General features: G+C 45.1%; 1 protein-coding gene across 2 annotated transcripts in view; it reads left to right on the forward strand.

Moving 5' to 3' along the window:
• The window catches only part of LOC144128453 (cell adhesion molecule Dscam1-like), a 264,634-nt gene extending 262,888 nt beyond the window's left edge, over nucleotides 1-1,746 (forward strand). For both annotated transcript variants that reach the window (XM_077661870.1, XM_077661871.1), the window contains exon 27: nucleotides 152-1,746. In XM_077661870.1, the coding sequence (XP_077517996.1) occupies nucleotides 152-272 (121 nt within the window). In that variant the 3' untranslated portion in view covers nucleotides 273-1,746. The remainder of the gene's footprint in view (nucleotides 1-151) is intronic.
• Nucleotides 1,747-16,139: the final 14,393 nt, after the last annotated feature.

Below are 16,139 nucleotides of genomic sequence, written 5' to 3' on the forward strand. Positions count from 1 at the left end.
CAATCGTTTCAAGCGTGATCGAAGTTCGAGGATCTGGCAGTCCGAAACAGCAATTCAATTATTACATTGCGGCTATGAACACTGTGCCTTTTTAACAAATAGACAGCCTTTTCATGTAATAACACTCTTCACCATGCTTTGCTAATCGCAGGTACGCCGATGACCTGAAGCAGACAGAGCACGACAACGCCGTGGAGTTCGCCGTGGAGGCTTACGAACTTTCTGAAGCCGAATGTGATATGCCGTCGCGGCATTGCTCGGTGCCGACTTAGGCGGCCCTTGAAGACTAGGCGCGCATACCTGGCCCAAGAAAATCCCAACGTCGACTGCCGATGTCGCGCTGTTCATGCCACAACGCCAACTGTGCACCGACCGCTCTCAGCTTGGAAATACGACTTCAACAGGCTGTGCTTCTACCAGATGTGATAACGAACGACGGGTGAGGAGGTGGACGTGCCGTTGAAAAAGATTGTGCTCGTTCGTGCACACATTCGACGGGATGAGAGAAGGTCCAAGGTGCGGAGCGAATCATACGACGGCAAGAATGACACATCAACTGGGCTGCAGCCGATCTGTGCGTGGAGGTGATTTCATAACTGTGAAGCATCTCATTGGTATCTGATATTTGTTCACGTGCTGAAGAAATGAGCGAAGCCAGTGCTGTTTCTCTTAAGATTTTTCCTTTTCTTAGTCTCCGCGCAATCACAATCTAAGATCGTTTCCGGGAAACTAGCCGCGGATAATTTACCGCATGTTCGTTCACCTCGCTTGGTTAGCCTAATCAATATCTCTCCTCTCAATATTGTGTAGGCAGCAGCATGTTGATGCATAGAGTTCTTTTCTGCCATATTTAATATTCGGGTGTTGTTTCTCTCTTTTCTCTAAGTTTCCGAACAGTGAGAAGTACCTGGGCTGCTGACTGGAATCATAGAGGCGCATAACAGTCGCGACTTTTTAAATTGCAGTATGCTTTGCGTGTCTGCAGTTATAATAATTGAAAATGAAGTATTTTGGTTCTCTAATGACATTTCTTGAAAATTAAAGCATTAGCATCATTGTGAGGGACGCTGCCTTCAACCGCACCACTGTTTGCTATCATCAAAAATTTGCCTATGGCCACAATAGTATGTCCGTTGTTTCCCTACAGTCTATGAAACTGCATGGCTGTAAGTTTGATTGTTTAGATAAACAGTTTTTACTGATCAACATGAACGGTGAATACTTCGGCGCTATAAAAAATAAAGGAATAATATAGTCAAAACTGATCCCCTGCAGGCTTGCTTGTACCTTCACACCATATGAGAGGCAAATTACACTAGCCAAGAACTGCCTCCCCCCACTCTCCAAAGGAAGAAAAGCCCTCACCTCAAAGACATTTTTGTCACCTTCATCGCGAAGACTGCGAACGCTCGACAGTGCCCCCGTGGTCCAGGATTTCTGTCGTTGGATACCTGATCTTCTGTTGAAGATTTTTAGCGGCCGTCGGGCATTGTGTTCTTTACTGTTGTTGCTGTGACATATTTCGTTTGAAGGGTGTGATTACTAGAACTGAGAAGGGCTATACATATTTGAGAAGCAAGAGGTTGTTTCTATATCATGTTTAACTAGTACAGGTGTGCGTGTGTTAAAGATTGTGCGATTATCTAAAGAGGAAAAGCAATGCCACAATGTTTTATACGCCTAAGCCGAGAAAAAAGGTTTATATTTTGAATCTTTATGATAATAAATGCTGTCTTCAAGACACTTCTCCAGCGTACAGTTTTTTTCTTTCAATGAAGGGTACTCGCTAAAGCACTGGCATAGAGGGTAATTTACATATTATAGAATTATCAAGCGGTAATTTGTGTGCATGCTTGCGAGTGATACCATAATATGGTAGTTTCAGGAGATGACCAACCTTGAGGAAAGGGAACTAAGAGGGGCTGATGTCATTCAACAGTTGGTCACGACGTCAATTTTTCTTTGCTCAATGTGGGCTGAGCTTTTCTAGCAAACATGAGAATTCCCACACGCCTAAATTCATCAAAATTTTAATTTTTTACAAAAGCCAATTATTATTATTATTACATAATCGTGCACTCCGTTTGTGATGCTATTACTTGCAGGTATTGAAGTTACGCAAGCTAAGGTCTAACTCTTCACATGTGTTTCAAGATTCTCCCAAGGCATGATCGACAGAAGACGCCACATTTGATCCTGCAGCTATCTTAATACGCTAACTGTTCCCATAATGGTTGTAAAACAGTACCGCACAACTTTTCTTGACACCTGAGGGCGGCGCTGTATTTTATAAGCGACGACAAATGGAAGCTGTCAACTTTCTGAGAGATCTATGCCAAAATTCTGTTTTTTGGCATATGAGCTGTTCGTGCTTAGGAGAACTGCAAATGCATAAAGCTCGTCAATACACATTGAATCTAATACGCACAAATTAAAAATGTTAATCATGAACTTTCAGATTGTATGTTTTTGTCTTATTATAAAAACACACAAAAACACTCATGATTCGATATCACAAAGATGAGAGAAGGAAAGCCGTGCTTTCGGTCCGGTTGTCCGACGCCAAGAACGTAAAGGAGGACCGTTTTGTGTTCGATGCATAGAAGGTCAGTTAACATAGCATTCTAGCAGCCCACGCGTCTAAAAGTGTTTTGTGACACCCTTTTGCGTAACACTCTTTTTTGTTGTCTGTGTGGACTGCGCTTAGGATTTGCGCAGCGCCGCGTCAAGAAGAGGAGCAGCAAGCCTTGGAAAAATTCTTTTGAAATGTGATTTTTTATATCGTCCTCAGCTTCGGCCACAGGCAGCATTCATTGTTGATTAACCTGTGGATCTATAAAGTGCGCATTGAGGGTAGGTAAAATTTTGGCGAAAATGCAGGAGCGGAACTGTTAGAAAAACAGTCTTGCAGTGCTTCCCCTTCGAAAAACTGCAAATCTCGCTATTGTAAGCGTGGCACTTTGAACGAACAGTCATTATGCCGTGACTGCCTTCTTGATGCATGCACAGGAACTCATCAGGGAAGAGAGCAGCGATATATACTCGCTCACGTACACGCACTTTCACGTACACGCACACTCACACGCATACACAGACGCACACATGCACACCCTGATGCATCTCCAGCACGCACATATGGTCATATTCTATATTTCTCGTTGGCGTTCAGGCTTCGCTTTTTTGTATGATTTAACAGAGAACGTCTCATAAGTTTTGAATTCGAATGAGATTTTTTTTTAGATAGAATATGTGAACATCTTCTAGTGTATCGAGTGCTGTGATAGAAAAAAATATCGGACAGGCGACGTCTGTCGGATTGATATGTGTGCTGCCACGAGGTATATACCCAGTCCCGCCCGTTAAGCGCAAGTACATGATGCCCACTTTGTGCTTATGAGCCGAATAGAGACACCTCACAGAGTTGCTCTGTGGCAAAGTTGGTATGTATCTTTATAAAAAACTTCACATGATAATGCACAATGCACACAGAACGAGAGGCCGTTCCTGCCTTCTTTGTTGTATAGTTGGCAGTCATAGCTTTTCTAGCCTCTCCGAAAGTCCCGCGACTGCTTCGGCGTTCATATGCTGGGATGCGAACTTACTTAGAGACATGTTTCGAGGCAAAGAAAAATATGTCCTTAGGGAAGAAAAGATAGCCAGAGGTGCTCATAATGCGTATGTGCGTTTATTCACCAAATTCCGCAGGCACCTCTTAACCAACTCATACCGTTCTTGCTGACGTAGTAAAATAAATTTGATCATATAAAGTATGCTTTTATTGAAGCAGAACCGGTATTTTAAGATATTTCCCGCATTACTGCATTGACTTTTTGTTATATCTTTACTATAGCCGCGCTTTTACACCTTCCTTAGCCATTTAAAATGTCGGACGGTAAATGCACCGCATTCTCAAATATTCTCTTTCGCTTTGCACCCCTTCTGATATGACACATTATATTAAACTGTGAGCGCTAAATGAGCAGCAGTATTTAATATGTACTGCGTACACTTGTGACTAGTAGTCTTTGTGTGCTGCATCAAAACCTCAGCAGCAACATCAACCGATCATCTCTATTTTTTTATTTCTAACATCATCGCTTCAGTCCGGATATGCTCCAAAGCAACAAACGGTATAAAAACTAAAATGCATGACCCTCTAGAGATTGCAGTCCGCGGCAACCTTGACGTGAACCACAGGCGATTTTGCGCCTTCTCTTGTCCTGGTTTTTTTCGCGCTTGATAAAGCACATTCAACAAGCATGCGAGGTGTTCAAAGGCAGCGCCAAACTAGCAGAGTTAGAGCCCAGCTTGCCATCCAGCAGAGCGTCTATTGTTCGAAGTTGACCCACCGCGGAAAGGACAAGAGCAGGAGGGTGAGCGCCCAGAGCTGCCAAGAAATGTAGGTCGCCACGCTTCTTTGCATGAGCAGGCCTGTCTTGTAAGCGCGAGTGGGATGCCTCTATTTTGACGCAAACCTTTTCCTTTGTTTGCCTCGCAGTAGCCGCCTGAACGAGTCGATTGACCTTGCGTTGACAGGGCATACATCTCGTATATAGCCCCTGAAAGTAGACATCGCCTAATATACGCATGCTGCCCTGATTTGTTTTTATTTTTACGCTCTGAGCGAAAGCTGCGACCGTGTTGCTCACGCTTTTTTCACTGGGAAAGTGCGCTCCGCTGTCGTCATGAACCCCGCCGCTCCCGCAAATTTTCCGGTAAATGAAAGACATTGCCGGAGAATGCACGCCTAATTGGTCGTGGATGATTGATGACCCCGGCGGTTCCCGGAAAGTAAGCTCGAGCCGAGTTTTAGTGTAGCTGTCGACGACGACACGGCTCTCCTTCTGACCCCCTTCTCACAGAAGTTCATACGGCGAAGTTCTCCCGACTGGCAAAGTATGTTGTCATGCGTTTGGGGCACCTGCAGCAAGTTGGAGACTTGAAACGACTGTCATTATTTTTCGAGGTGTTCTTTATTGTGTGATTGCTTCTTGAGCTTGGTTGTGCGTATTAAAATGCAACTAGTAACAAAAATTTGCATTGCAGATAACGTACGGAAGGCAAGGAAGTATTTTCGGATCACTGCGCCCTCTGTTAGACTGCAGAACCAGAGGTGGCCAAACTTAAAATTCACGTCCTGATAGTAAACCAGAAACTGTTCTTTACTTTCCTGATATATATGTAATGTAGATTGATATTATAGTCGACGGCTTCTCGGCGCTGACTGATGGACGGCACACAGACGTTGCGCTGAAGAGGAAATTGAACTTTGCATAATCTCCCACAACGGTACACAGGACCACGCGTACGCATTATACAATAAACTAGCACCCAACTAGCGTAGCTGATGCGGCTAGCACTTTACTCATTGCGGCCTCATGCACGACGCCAAGACTAGTCTATCTGATAGAGCTGACATGTAAAGTGCGCGGAATCCCCTTTAATGGGCGCGCCTCAATTCCTATATGCATGTGCACCAACACTAAGCTCATGTCCGCTTCGCACTCTCTACGGCTCTGGACCCTCTGTCTCGAGATCAGTAACGTGAGGGGAGCTGGGGGTGGCTCAGATGTAGTAGCTTATGACACATATATACAGCCGAACAGGTATGCACACCCTTTCGTTGTAATTCTAGCTCTGCCGCAGTCATGGATTCTTTTAGATTCTTTTCTGAACTGGGTGCTTTGGTGGGGCTCGTTTATCAAGAAAACATCCGGCATCTTCAAACAACAACAAAAATGATTTGCTATACCTCTGTGGCAGACTTACACGGTGATTTTTTTTAGCGCATTAGCTGTTTTGGCCTAGTTTCTCCGGTTTCAGGTAGCCGTACGTGTCGGCAGGGTCCTATGCATAGGCACGAGATCGGTTCGCAATGACCGAGGCATGCAGGCAGCCTGCAGGCAGCATGCAGGCAGCCTGTGCCTGGCGCCTCGTATTTTCTGCGTGCCGACAATGAGTCCTGGACGGGGAACGAGCAAGGCTCCGCAAAACACCTCGAAACGCAAGCTTCATGAAATTCATTGAGCTCGCCTTGAGGAGTTTTGACCCCGTTTGGCCAATCGTCCTCTCTGAAGAATTAAACTTCAATGTCACGCTTAACAAGCAATGCGTCGACGACCTCGCATCAAGGGACTTCATCCTGGAAACCAGTCTAACGCTGTCGACAGCATCACGAAACGCATGCACCGAGGAAGTTTGCAGACAGGGCTGTGTATAAACGATTACTCCCATGTGCAAGCACGTCCCTGGCCACAGATAATGCGTAATAAGCTTGCAGGAAGCGATAAATTCAGGCGAGAGCCAAAGAAGGCTATGGCTGAGCGCAGTAATTCCCATCCTCGCCATTCAGTACTACTCCACGAAGTCATTATCACCACCAAAGCAACCGCTATCAAATTCGTTATCCATTATGTCATCATTTCACCAACTATTTCGCAAACTGATTACCGGAGATGACTCGTCGTACCACTCTAGTACGCACTAGTTATTTTTTTTCTGGGCACCGTCTGGTACGAAAGCTTTGGCCTTAATTTTGCATCGGAGTCTCGCAGGCTTAGGAGTACAATCGCCTGACTTTACCGACAACTGGAACTAAAAGAAGTTCGAAGTAAAATATGCGAGGAATTCTCAGCTAAAGAACATGTCCATGACAACGCTGCTAAAAGGTGAGAGAGTGCGAAGTGACATGTGTCTTCGGCACGCCTCTGCTTTTATGCGCTGTGGCCGGAGACTGCATCGAGTGCAGCAAACAGAAGGCGCCTTTTTTGCGATCGACAGAGCGTTGTTTTTTTCTGTCGCTCATTTCCGCCCCTTCGCTTCCCCACCGAGACAAGGCGCCGCAAGAGCGAGTGGTGTGTGGGGAGGAGAGCGCTGCTCATTGGTATTCGGGCAGCGGAGGCATCGACGCTGAGCCAAGGGTTTGTATTTTGATGAGCGCATCATTGAAGGCTCGATTGCTTGCTGCTCACGAGACCGTGCGCCGAAACCGTCGCCTCTATGAATGGTAAGAAGTGCTCCCACCGCAGAGCCGCACTTGTATCTGGAACGCGAGTGTTGTGGTGGAAGACACTGAAAATAGCTCCAGAGTTGGCAGCGATGATGTTTTTGTAGTTGTTATACTTGTGTGGCTGCACCTAAAGGTGTGTGTTGTCTTTTAAATAGTGAATGCTGGCAGATGCCGCTTTTGTTGTGTCGGTGCCACTGAGTATCTCATACTCTTTTTTTCTCGTTTATGACAAAAAGTTCTAGCCGCTAAAAATTTTTTTCTAACGATTTGCGCGTTGCGTTTCAATAATCGGGCACATAAAATTATTAAATGTACAATCACCGCTCAAGCACTAACACGTGGTTTATTATCTTAATAAAAGAAACATGCTTGCATTATACAGCGAGGCCGGCTGTTCCTTCATTTATATAGTGAGACGATTATACAAAATTAAAAAATGAAGGAAAATGGCATCGAAATAAATTATAGCCTCGAGCTATCCTTATGCCATAGCTGTCAGCAGAGGCTCAGCGCGCAAACTATGCACACAACGGCATGTCCTATTACAATTTATGACAAATTCAAGTAATAGGAAAAATTATCACCGCAGTAGGCACACTGTAGCAATAAAAAAAATTAGTCCGATGATTTAGGGCAACCCCCCAAGCAGGAGATTATTTGTAATACGTAAGTAATTAGTCACTAGCATCCATCCAAGCCCAGCCTTAAGGCTACAAAGGAAAGCTATACAGCTTGCACAGAAACTTCGTAGAGGAATAAAAATTCGTCCAGTTCTCTCGCCACCCCCTCTCCTCAACGGATCATTGATCATCAAGTGACAAAAATCCTCCCTGTGCGGTAAAGCCCTCTGTGGCCTTTTTCACAGTGTCGCTGTCCAAGCTCAGCCTGGCGGAGTCTCAAGGCGCAAGCTGCTTTCTCAAGGCCTGATGGTTGTCAAGCCAAACTCCAAGCTGGGCCATACGTTGTACCCGTTTGAGGGAGCCCGTCAGTAACCGCTGGAAGTGAAAATTCAACTGCCACTTTCTCTGGAGGCTGTGCGCATTTCATTTGTAACATTATGGCTACGCTTTGGCGGATTGGCGGATGCTAATGCTCACACCAATGTGGAATAAAAGAGACGCATCCACCGTAACACACAAAGGACGAATAAAGGTGACTGTGAAATCAAAATCTATCGACGAAAACTTAGTAGTGTGCACGACAAAAAGGTGACCCAAAATGAGGCCGCGCCTAATTCACAAATGCGTGAAGAAAACAAGAACCTCTCATTCCCTTACTGTTCATTTACGTTGCTAAGCATTGGCACGATGGAATAAAGAGGCCATAAAAGATGTGCTGACGGTATTCGTTTCGGCAAAAACAAAACTAGCGCCTGTGGTATCTTCTTCCTGTCGTCCCTGTTTTCAGCGCTACTACAATGTTCTCACAATCTAAAAGCCAACCAGCCCAGCTTTCGGCCTTAATTCCCAGATCACGTCATTAAGGTCAAGAGTCTCGAAACGACCTATCAGGGAGCACAACAAAATTTTAAATACCCCGAAATTCTCTGATTCGTCAAGAGAGGTCACGCCCTCTTGTGATGACACCGGGGCAGGTGACAACCTGACTCGGTGGCCACATTACCTTGTGCAAATTTAATCTGTATCCCTCCATCTGTAATTACTTCAGTTATTGTCCAACTCTTTACTAACTGTTTTCATATCTTTGAACTGCATCTATTGCGTTTATTGCTGAAAAACGCTTTGTTAGCTTCTTTCTGTTGTGTTACAGTGTTGTACTTCTGTATTGTACCTGAATTGTTCACTCGTTTCTGTTTCCTTCCGCCATACCATGTTTTGGTTTTCCGGGGCTTTGTCAAGCTGTTTGTACAACTTTTAGCCCGGGCGGCCAACCAGTGGCTGGAAAATAAATTTGATTTGGTTTAGATAGTAAGAAAACTGCCCGTCTTTGCCAAATTGAATGTAATTAACACCTAAATGTGAGGAGGCGCGTGACACGGGAGCCCGGGATGAGAACCTGGGTCTCACAAACCCCGTCATCGCACGCGCATCGCTTAACCGCTGTATCACTGCGCAAGTAGCGCTATGAGGACTGGCAGCGATCTATGAATGCGATTTAGAGGGTGGTGGTGGCGTCATCAACACCAGTAGACCAATCATAGGGCAGCATCGAATTAGAAAAAAATATGAGGACCTCCGAGAAAATAAAAGTTGGCCTAGCGCCTCAAATTCAAAACACCAAAATTTAGGAGGAAAGCCCAACCCACACAATAGAATAAAGTGTATTAGTGGGTCGGATTAGTATAATTCAATATTATTATGCAAGAAAAGCTACTCGAACATTCCAGAAGCTGGTAGCTTATGCATACAATATAAGTTGAATGGAACCTGTTCCAACAAACGCTTTGGCAGGAAAAATCAAAAAAACAACACCAGACTAAATGCTATCGCATTCTCTTCTTTAAGAATGTGGTTAAGAAGGCCCCGCGTGTTTTTTACCAGAGTGGTTTATATTTTGTTGTATCATGTCATCACGTCCAATGGCGCGCAAAATCGAACGGTACACCACTTCTAACAGAACGCAGAAGACAGTCGCACTCGCACTCGGCGACTAGCCATGAGCGTCCTTACCTCGAGAAAACAGAGACGGAAAAGAAAAGTGATTGCAGCACTCGAAAGCGCCTGGCGCCTACTAGTGGTTATCCCCCTGCCTAGGCTGTGTGATACTGTTCTGCCAAGGTCATGAGCTGGCCGCGCTACAAGTGACCAAACGCGTGCCAAAACCTATTGCCAGAACTTTGCGAGTGAAAGGAGCCCTGGGAATGGAGGGCACATCATAAAGAACTAGAATGGAACCAAAACTCATATTTAGTTTAAACAAGAAAAGTAAGGTATTTTTGTCGTGTAATAATTAAACGTGATTCTTTTTTCTGTATTAAAAAAATATGCTTGAAATTTCTTTGTAGTGCTAAGATTGTAGCTTGTCACAGCTCTCCCTCGTGATCTTGTTCACGAGCCAGCCAGCTGAGCACATGAACAACGCCTTTATGAAACAAGATCCACGTGGAAGCCTTTTTACGTGCGGATAGATAGCAGCGGCGGTTTAGCGCTACCGTTTTGTCTTTGTGTAGCTTTTTTGAACGTGTCTGCGAACAACGGGAGTTATCTGTGTCAAACATTTCCGCATTTCGCTGCGCTGGTTGTCGTTAAGCTTGTAGTGACAGCAAGGTGAAGGCGACGAGTGAACGCATAAAACTGCATCTCCTCGGACTGCCCGATGATTATGCGGCAGCGCCTAAAACTTCAGCCTCCCGTGGACGTCGTGGAATGTAGGGGCTTGTTCTGCGCAACGATGCACGCCTGCAAGACCGGCCTCTCCCTCAGTCGCTTCAACATTTAGGCCTAAAGGTAAGGCTTTTTTTGCTCTCAGGTCGCGCGTCGCATTGCGCAGTAAAGCCTTCCGTCCGTTTCCTTTGATGCACGTTCCGGTCTCTGCGTCGCATTAACGCAGAAGCGTTGCCTGAATGTGCTCAAGAATTTATTACTAGCGGATTCGTATGTGAACTGTATTTTTACATGGACGTATTGAACGGTGAAGACGCTCTTAATCTATAGCATTTCATGCGGCAGTTTTAAAAGGGCCTCCTACGGAGGGAGTGATAACCCGTTGCCTGTCCGTAATGCTTCGGTTTTCGTCGTCAAATATGCTGCTCGCAGCGGTGTAATAAAACACCCATATGCATAAGGACGCAATGCAACCAGGGTACAATTAGTAGACGATTAGGTTTTCGCTTTTGCCCTGTAAACTTTTCGCGTTTTCGCTTGCGTTGACATCTCTCAGCGTCCAGTAGAACGAGAGTAGAAAATTTAATCACGCAAAGCATGAAGTGTTGTTAGCTCGAGGAAACAGAAAAGTCACACAGATGATTAGGCGCCAGAGCAGCTATTTTTTGTGTGGAAACCAAGCCGGTTTTGTATTTCCTATCGGGGAGCTATCATTTTTTTGATTTTCCGCTCTCGTTATCTTGTAGGCGTTTCTTTTGACATTGAGAGTACATTGTGGCCCTTTTATACTGGGCCCACGTTTCGTTTGCATACGGTCTACTCAGGTCCTTTTACTGTCGCCAAGGTGTACAATTCAAGGCTTCACAGCAAGTGAATGGAGTGTAGTCGCCTTCCTACAATTCAAGATTTCATGTTTTATTTAGCGACGCCTCACAGTGCACAATACTGAGTAAAAAAAAAAAAGCGTGGCTTTCGATGCAACACAACTTCCTTTGGAGCACCCCTTTGTATTCTTAGTGATATTCACGCAATGCAATTCACTTTTTTGCGCGGTCGCATTCACTTGAGGACCCTATTGCCTCCGGAAGAAAAAAAACCGCACCGTCCCTTTACATGACGTGAAGAAGGTAGAACGCTGCTCTGAGTGGGCTGAGAACACGGTTCACAGCCGTTACTTTATGTCGACTTAGCAGTGAAAAGTGCTGAAAAGTCGGCTTAAGAGTAACAGCGACGTTTTTCTGCCACCTTACGCGAGCACCGTTCTATCTTCTACGCCCTTGGACTTGTCTTTTGTCTTTCATATACAGGAAAAAAAAATCTGTCTTCTTGCCAAAAATGTCATCATGACGTCACAATTTTTCTTCAGTTGTTATTTCGGCTCTTCTGCCAGGTGGCGCCAGAAGACAATGCCTAGCTTTGTCGTCACGCTGGTGCTCTAAAAGACTTTTGCTTCCAGTTGATCTCACTCTGCGCGGCGCTCAACACTGCAAAGGCAGTGCAATTGCCTATAGCATGATGATGGTTTGATTTCTACACCTCCGATTTGAAAGAAAAGCAGCGAAAGGGATTGTGAGAGCTGCGGTGCCGCTGGAGTCTCTAATTGTTTTGATGGCTTTGCTCTCTTTGGCACGCTTGACCAAAGGCATGCCAAACCTGCACAGTGAATTAAAAAAAAAAAACTAATATTTTTCTCGCCTGCACCGTGTTAAGTCCTTGCGACATGTTGGAGCCAATCACTCGAGGCGGCCCTCATTTCAAACTATGAATTCGCAGTCACTCGATGTCGTTGCGTGCCATGTGTGTAAGACTATAAGTGTGTTTTTCAGCGCTGTACAACAGTCTTTGCGCTCCGTGTTTCTCCTTTTAGTTTGGCTGCAATGTTCTCCCTTAGACTGTACACAATACAGCGACGTGTAACCCGCTCTACCGATTCATCACAGAGCATTGTTCTGCAACCATAGGGTATCCTGAACAGATCAATGCCTGAATGTGCTCAAGAATTTATGTGCGCCGCCCCTCTTATCGCTGATGCGTGCAAAGCGAAGTGCTTCAGTCGACAAACATTTAGCGCACAAACAGACGAGGACGAAGAAAGAATACGTGACACGCAGGAGCGCTAACTTGCAACAAATGTATTGTGAGCCTCGAAGCGGAATACAAACTAATTGTTGCCCGGCATCACGCAGGCGCAGACGGTGAACCAGTCAGTGGTGACGCAATCATTGCAGTTCCGTTGATGATAAAGCGATCGACGGCTTGGACAGTCATCCCCTAACCCATCTATCAAATCTGCCTCAATGATCTCACGGGTTAGTTGGCATCTGCTTCTCGCGACCATGGTGCATTCTTTGTAAAATGGCACGCAGCTCAAGTTTGCATAGAGATATACACTTTGGCCGGAATTCGGTGCATCACTGGTGTCGTCACAAGGATCATCAATGGCTTCGCGCTTACTACAGTAGGCATCAAGGAACCCTGCGCATTTTTCCTTCACATTTCTACAATTTTCACGGAAGCGGTCGTTCAGACACCTCAGGCTTGTCCGATTTTTGTCTTCCCACATGAAAACGGTAGACTCTGCACGACCGATTCCGCGCTTTTCACGAACTTGAACTAGTGCCGCTTCTTGCACACAAGGTTGTGAGCGGCGCCGGGATTATGTTTCTGGAGCTTGTCGGGAGCGTGAAACACCACTAGGACATTCGCCCTTTGCCCGATCTTATTTAGCCGATCGGAGAAGCCGTGAATGTCCGGAATCACCGTAATCATATGCTTCCCAGCTGAAACCTGGGAGGCGCCAGGCTGTTTTGACAACTTCTGTTTCAGAACGCCTTCAACAACGCTGACTATTACATAATTAGGATGACCAGAAGCAACCAACCAGAGGGTTTGCACCTCGAAACTAATAGCCATTAGCTATAGGGAAGACTTGTTCAAGGTGTTCAAAAGGCATGATTTAGCTATGCCCCTCTTGACAAGTTTGGAGTGAGCAGAGTGGTACTGGAGCAGTGGCTTACTGGCGCGTGGCTCTTACTTCCAGTAAACCCGTTCGTCCTGAAATAAAAGTTTAATATGAAGGAATTTGATGTTGTTCAAAGCATCTTGTGGCTTATTTCTAGCGGCGCTAAGTCTGCGCGTACGAAGCTTAGTGTGTTATTAGCTTCGTACGCTCAGGCTTAGCGCCGGTGCCGGAGCCCACAGTCACAACATGGGTCTGTGGGTGTGTTTTAAAAATAAATCTTCTACGAAATGGTGCTGGCCTATGGCTGACGCAGGCACCTTGTGTAGCCAGATATTCATTGTCGGGTGAAGAAATAGCTTTACTTGAGGGAGAAAACCTTCGTGAGAAAGGCGTCGTAGTCCAAAGTATTGCCAGGGGCTCCCTTCGTTTCTCTTCTTCTTTTTGACCTGAGTGACTGATGGCATTTCCGGTCTTTGAAAGTGGCGCATCTATTGATCAGAGAGCGCCGGTGTCAACACGTCATGGAAATGACGTGACTGTCCCCAATTTGCCGGGGGGCTTGAATGTTGACGGATTTTGAAACGTTCATTTACGATTTTGTCAGAAATGAGAGCGCCTTTGCACGTTGAAATATTGTTCGTAGGGTTCCCGAGGAATAATCTAACTTTATGTCTGATATTTCTCTTTTGTTGGTCTTTTATGTAACAAATATTTTACAAAGAAACTAAACATTTGGTATTAGCTTGTTCATAGGAAGGAAAAGGTTATTCAAATGAGTGGCTATGTTCATAGCAAGAAAAGATTTCACTAAGTAGCTAAAAACCTACCACAAATGGACCTTCAGATATTTTTTTACTGCGAAATAAATGCGGAATAAAAAGTCCGGTAATCGAAGAGCGCACGCTAAATCACAAGTTTTGTTTTGTAAAGCTGCAAAAAAAAAACCTCTCTTCCCTTTAAAGGCCTCGCCTTTTAGGAAACGCAGTTCGCGAGCCATGGTATCGTCCGACGAGTGACCCACCCACAGTCAGCATAAAGCACATCGGTTTATTCAGGACCACCCCAACGCTTTGAAACGAGGCACAGCAGGGAACGTAGGGACGGATAGCATGTAGTCCAGGCTCTCGAGGCTTCATTGCTCAGACTACAACAAAAAATGCGCTAAGACCTGAGGGCAGAAAAACAAACTGAGGTGAGCTTGATGAGACACAAAAAAAAAACAGGCTGCTCGCGTAGCAAACAACATCGTCAACCCATAAGCCACATTAATGTTCACAAATATTCCTTGTTTCCTTCAACTATCAATTACTGGAATAAACTACCATCCACTGTTGTGAACTGCAGCACAGTAGAATCTTTCTTACAACATGTTAGTCACCTTGATCCAACATTCTCACCGTGATGCTTCTGTAATAATGAAACTGTTTTGTGTATTTATTTTTGCATATACCTGTCTCCCTTGTTGAATCTACTAGTGTAATTTTTGTGCCTTGTATCCACTCCTGCATGGGCCCGAGAAGGGCTTGCAGTATTCGCAAATAAATAAAATAAAATAAATAATTATTCGGAGACGCCGCTTCTATCCTCCGTCTTGCTGGTAAGGTGCCGCCCCGTCTTCCGTGTACCACGCGACCGCTCGTGCTGGCCGCCAAAAGCGTTACAGCGGCCCTGCAGCGCTCTCTCCAGAATCCCTCCGGCACGCTGATTTCGCCGTCCTTATCAAGTCATCGCACAGCAATCACATGCCACATCTCGCGAGCTGTATAGCTCTATCATGCGCAGTTGTGCTGCACCCGTACGCAACTAGATGACTGGAAGAGGACACGCGCAGTTTAAGTGGACAGAAAGGGGCCGCAGAGCCCCACTATTTCTGTTCAATATTTCATGCTTATCTCACTAATGGCGGTGAGTTTTTATCAGCTCTTGTCACGCACACCCGGGAAAATGTAGTATTACGGCGAAAGCCCTTAATGGCTCATGCTCGCGTCCGTCCGTCCGTCCATCCCTTACGCTCTTCAACTCTGCGAGGAATAACCACTATCCTTCCATTCCGCAGCCGAGCGTGCTAACGACCACGTTACTTCCTGCCAACGCATATGTAGTTCTCCTTGTCTAGGACGCTGGAGAGTGTTTGCGCAAAGGCGTCAAATCAGACGGATGACTCCCAAACGCCTTCCAGTGTCTCAAGCATTTAAAATTCACAAACAGTTGTGTACTTATTTAACATATTAACCACACATCAGTGACACAATCAGCAACACCGCCCTTTAGGTGAACAAATTGCGCCCCTGAAATTTTGCATCCCTGGTTAATATTTTCTAAAGGAGCCCAAAAGGTCAAATAATTAGTTTTTTTTTTGTTCTCACGTTGTAAAGTTTTACCACAATTTGTTAGCTTTCAAGTTAATTAGAAACATTGATTTCTTCTCTTAGTTTTATTTGTTTCGATTTCATTTCTAAATTAACGTTTTCATCATCTTTAGCCTGGCGTCTCCACTTGCCACGATTATGTGGCATTATAAGCTCCTCATTTTAAACCCTCGTTTATTCTACCATTAGTGGCTTTCTTGTTAAAATATTTCTTAACATTTGCCCTCAGCAACCCGGGGTTTATTTTTAAATACCACCCGGTTGCTGCTACAGACCGAGTCTTTTCTTTACTACTGTATTGATTTATCTGTTGTGAAACATTTTTTTGTTATTCCGATGCCTGCAGCGCCCGTTGAGGACATGTTTGTAGCGGGAATACAAAAGAAAATTCTGAGATCACAGTGTAAAAAAAAGCAAACCATAAGCACATTAAGATCTCAAAATAAACTGTTACTAAAGGAGCGTACAGAAACCGTAAGGCATAGTAAAAATAAAAACTGATAATGATGACCCAT

This window comes from Amblyomma americanum, chromosome 4 (assembly GCF_052857255.1).
Source record: "Amblyomma americanum isolate KBUSLIRL-KWMA chromosome 4, ASM5285725v1, whole genome shotgun sequence".
NCBI classification, from domain to species: Eukaryota; Metazoa; Arthropoda; class Arachnida; order Ixodida; family Ixodidae; genus Amblyomma; species Amblyomma americanum.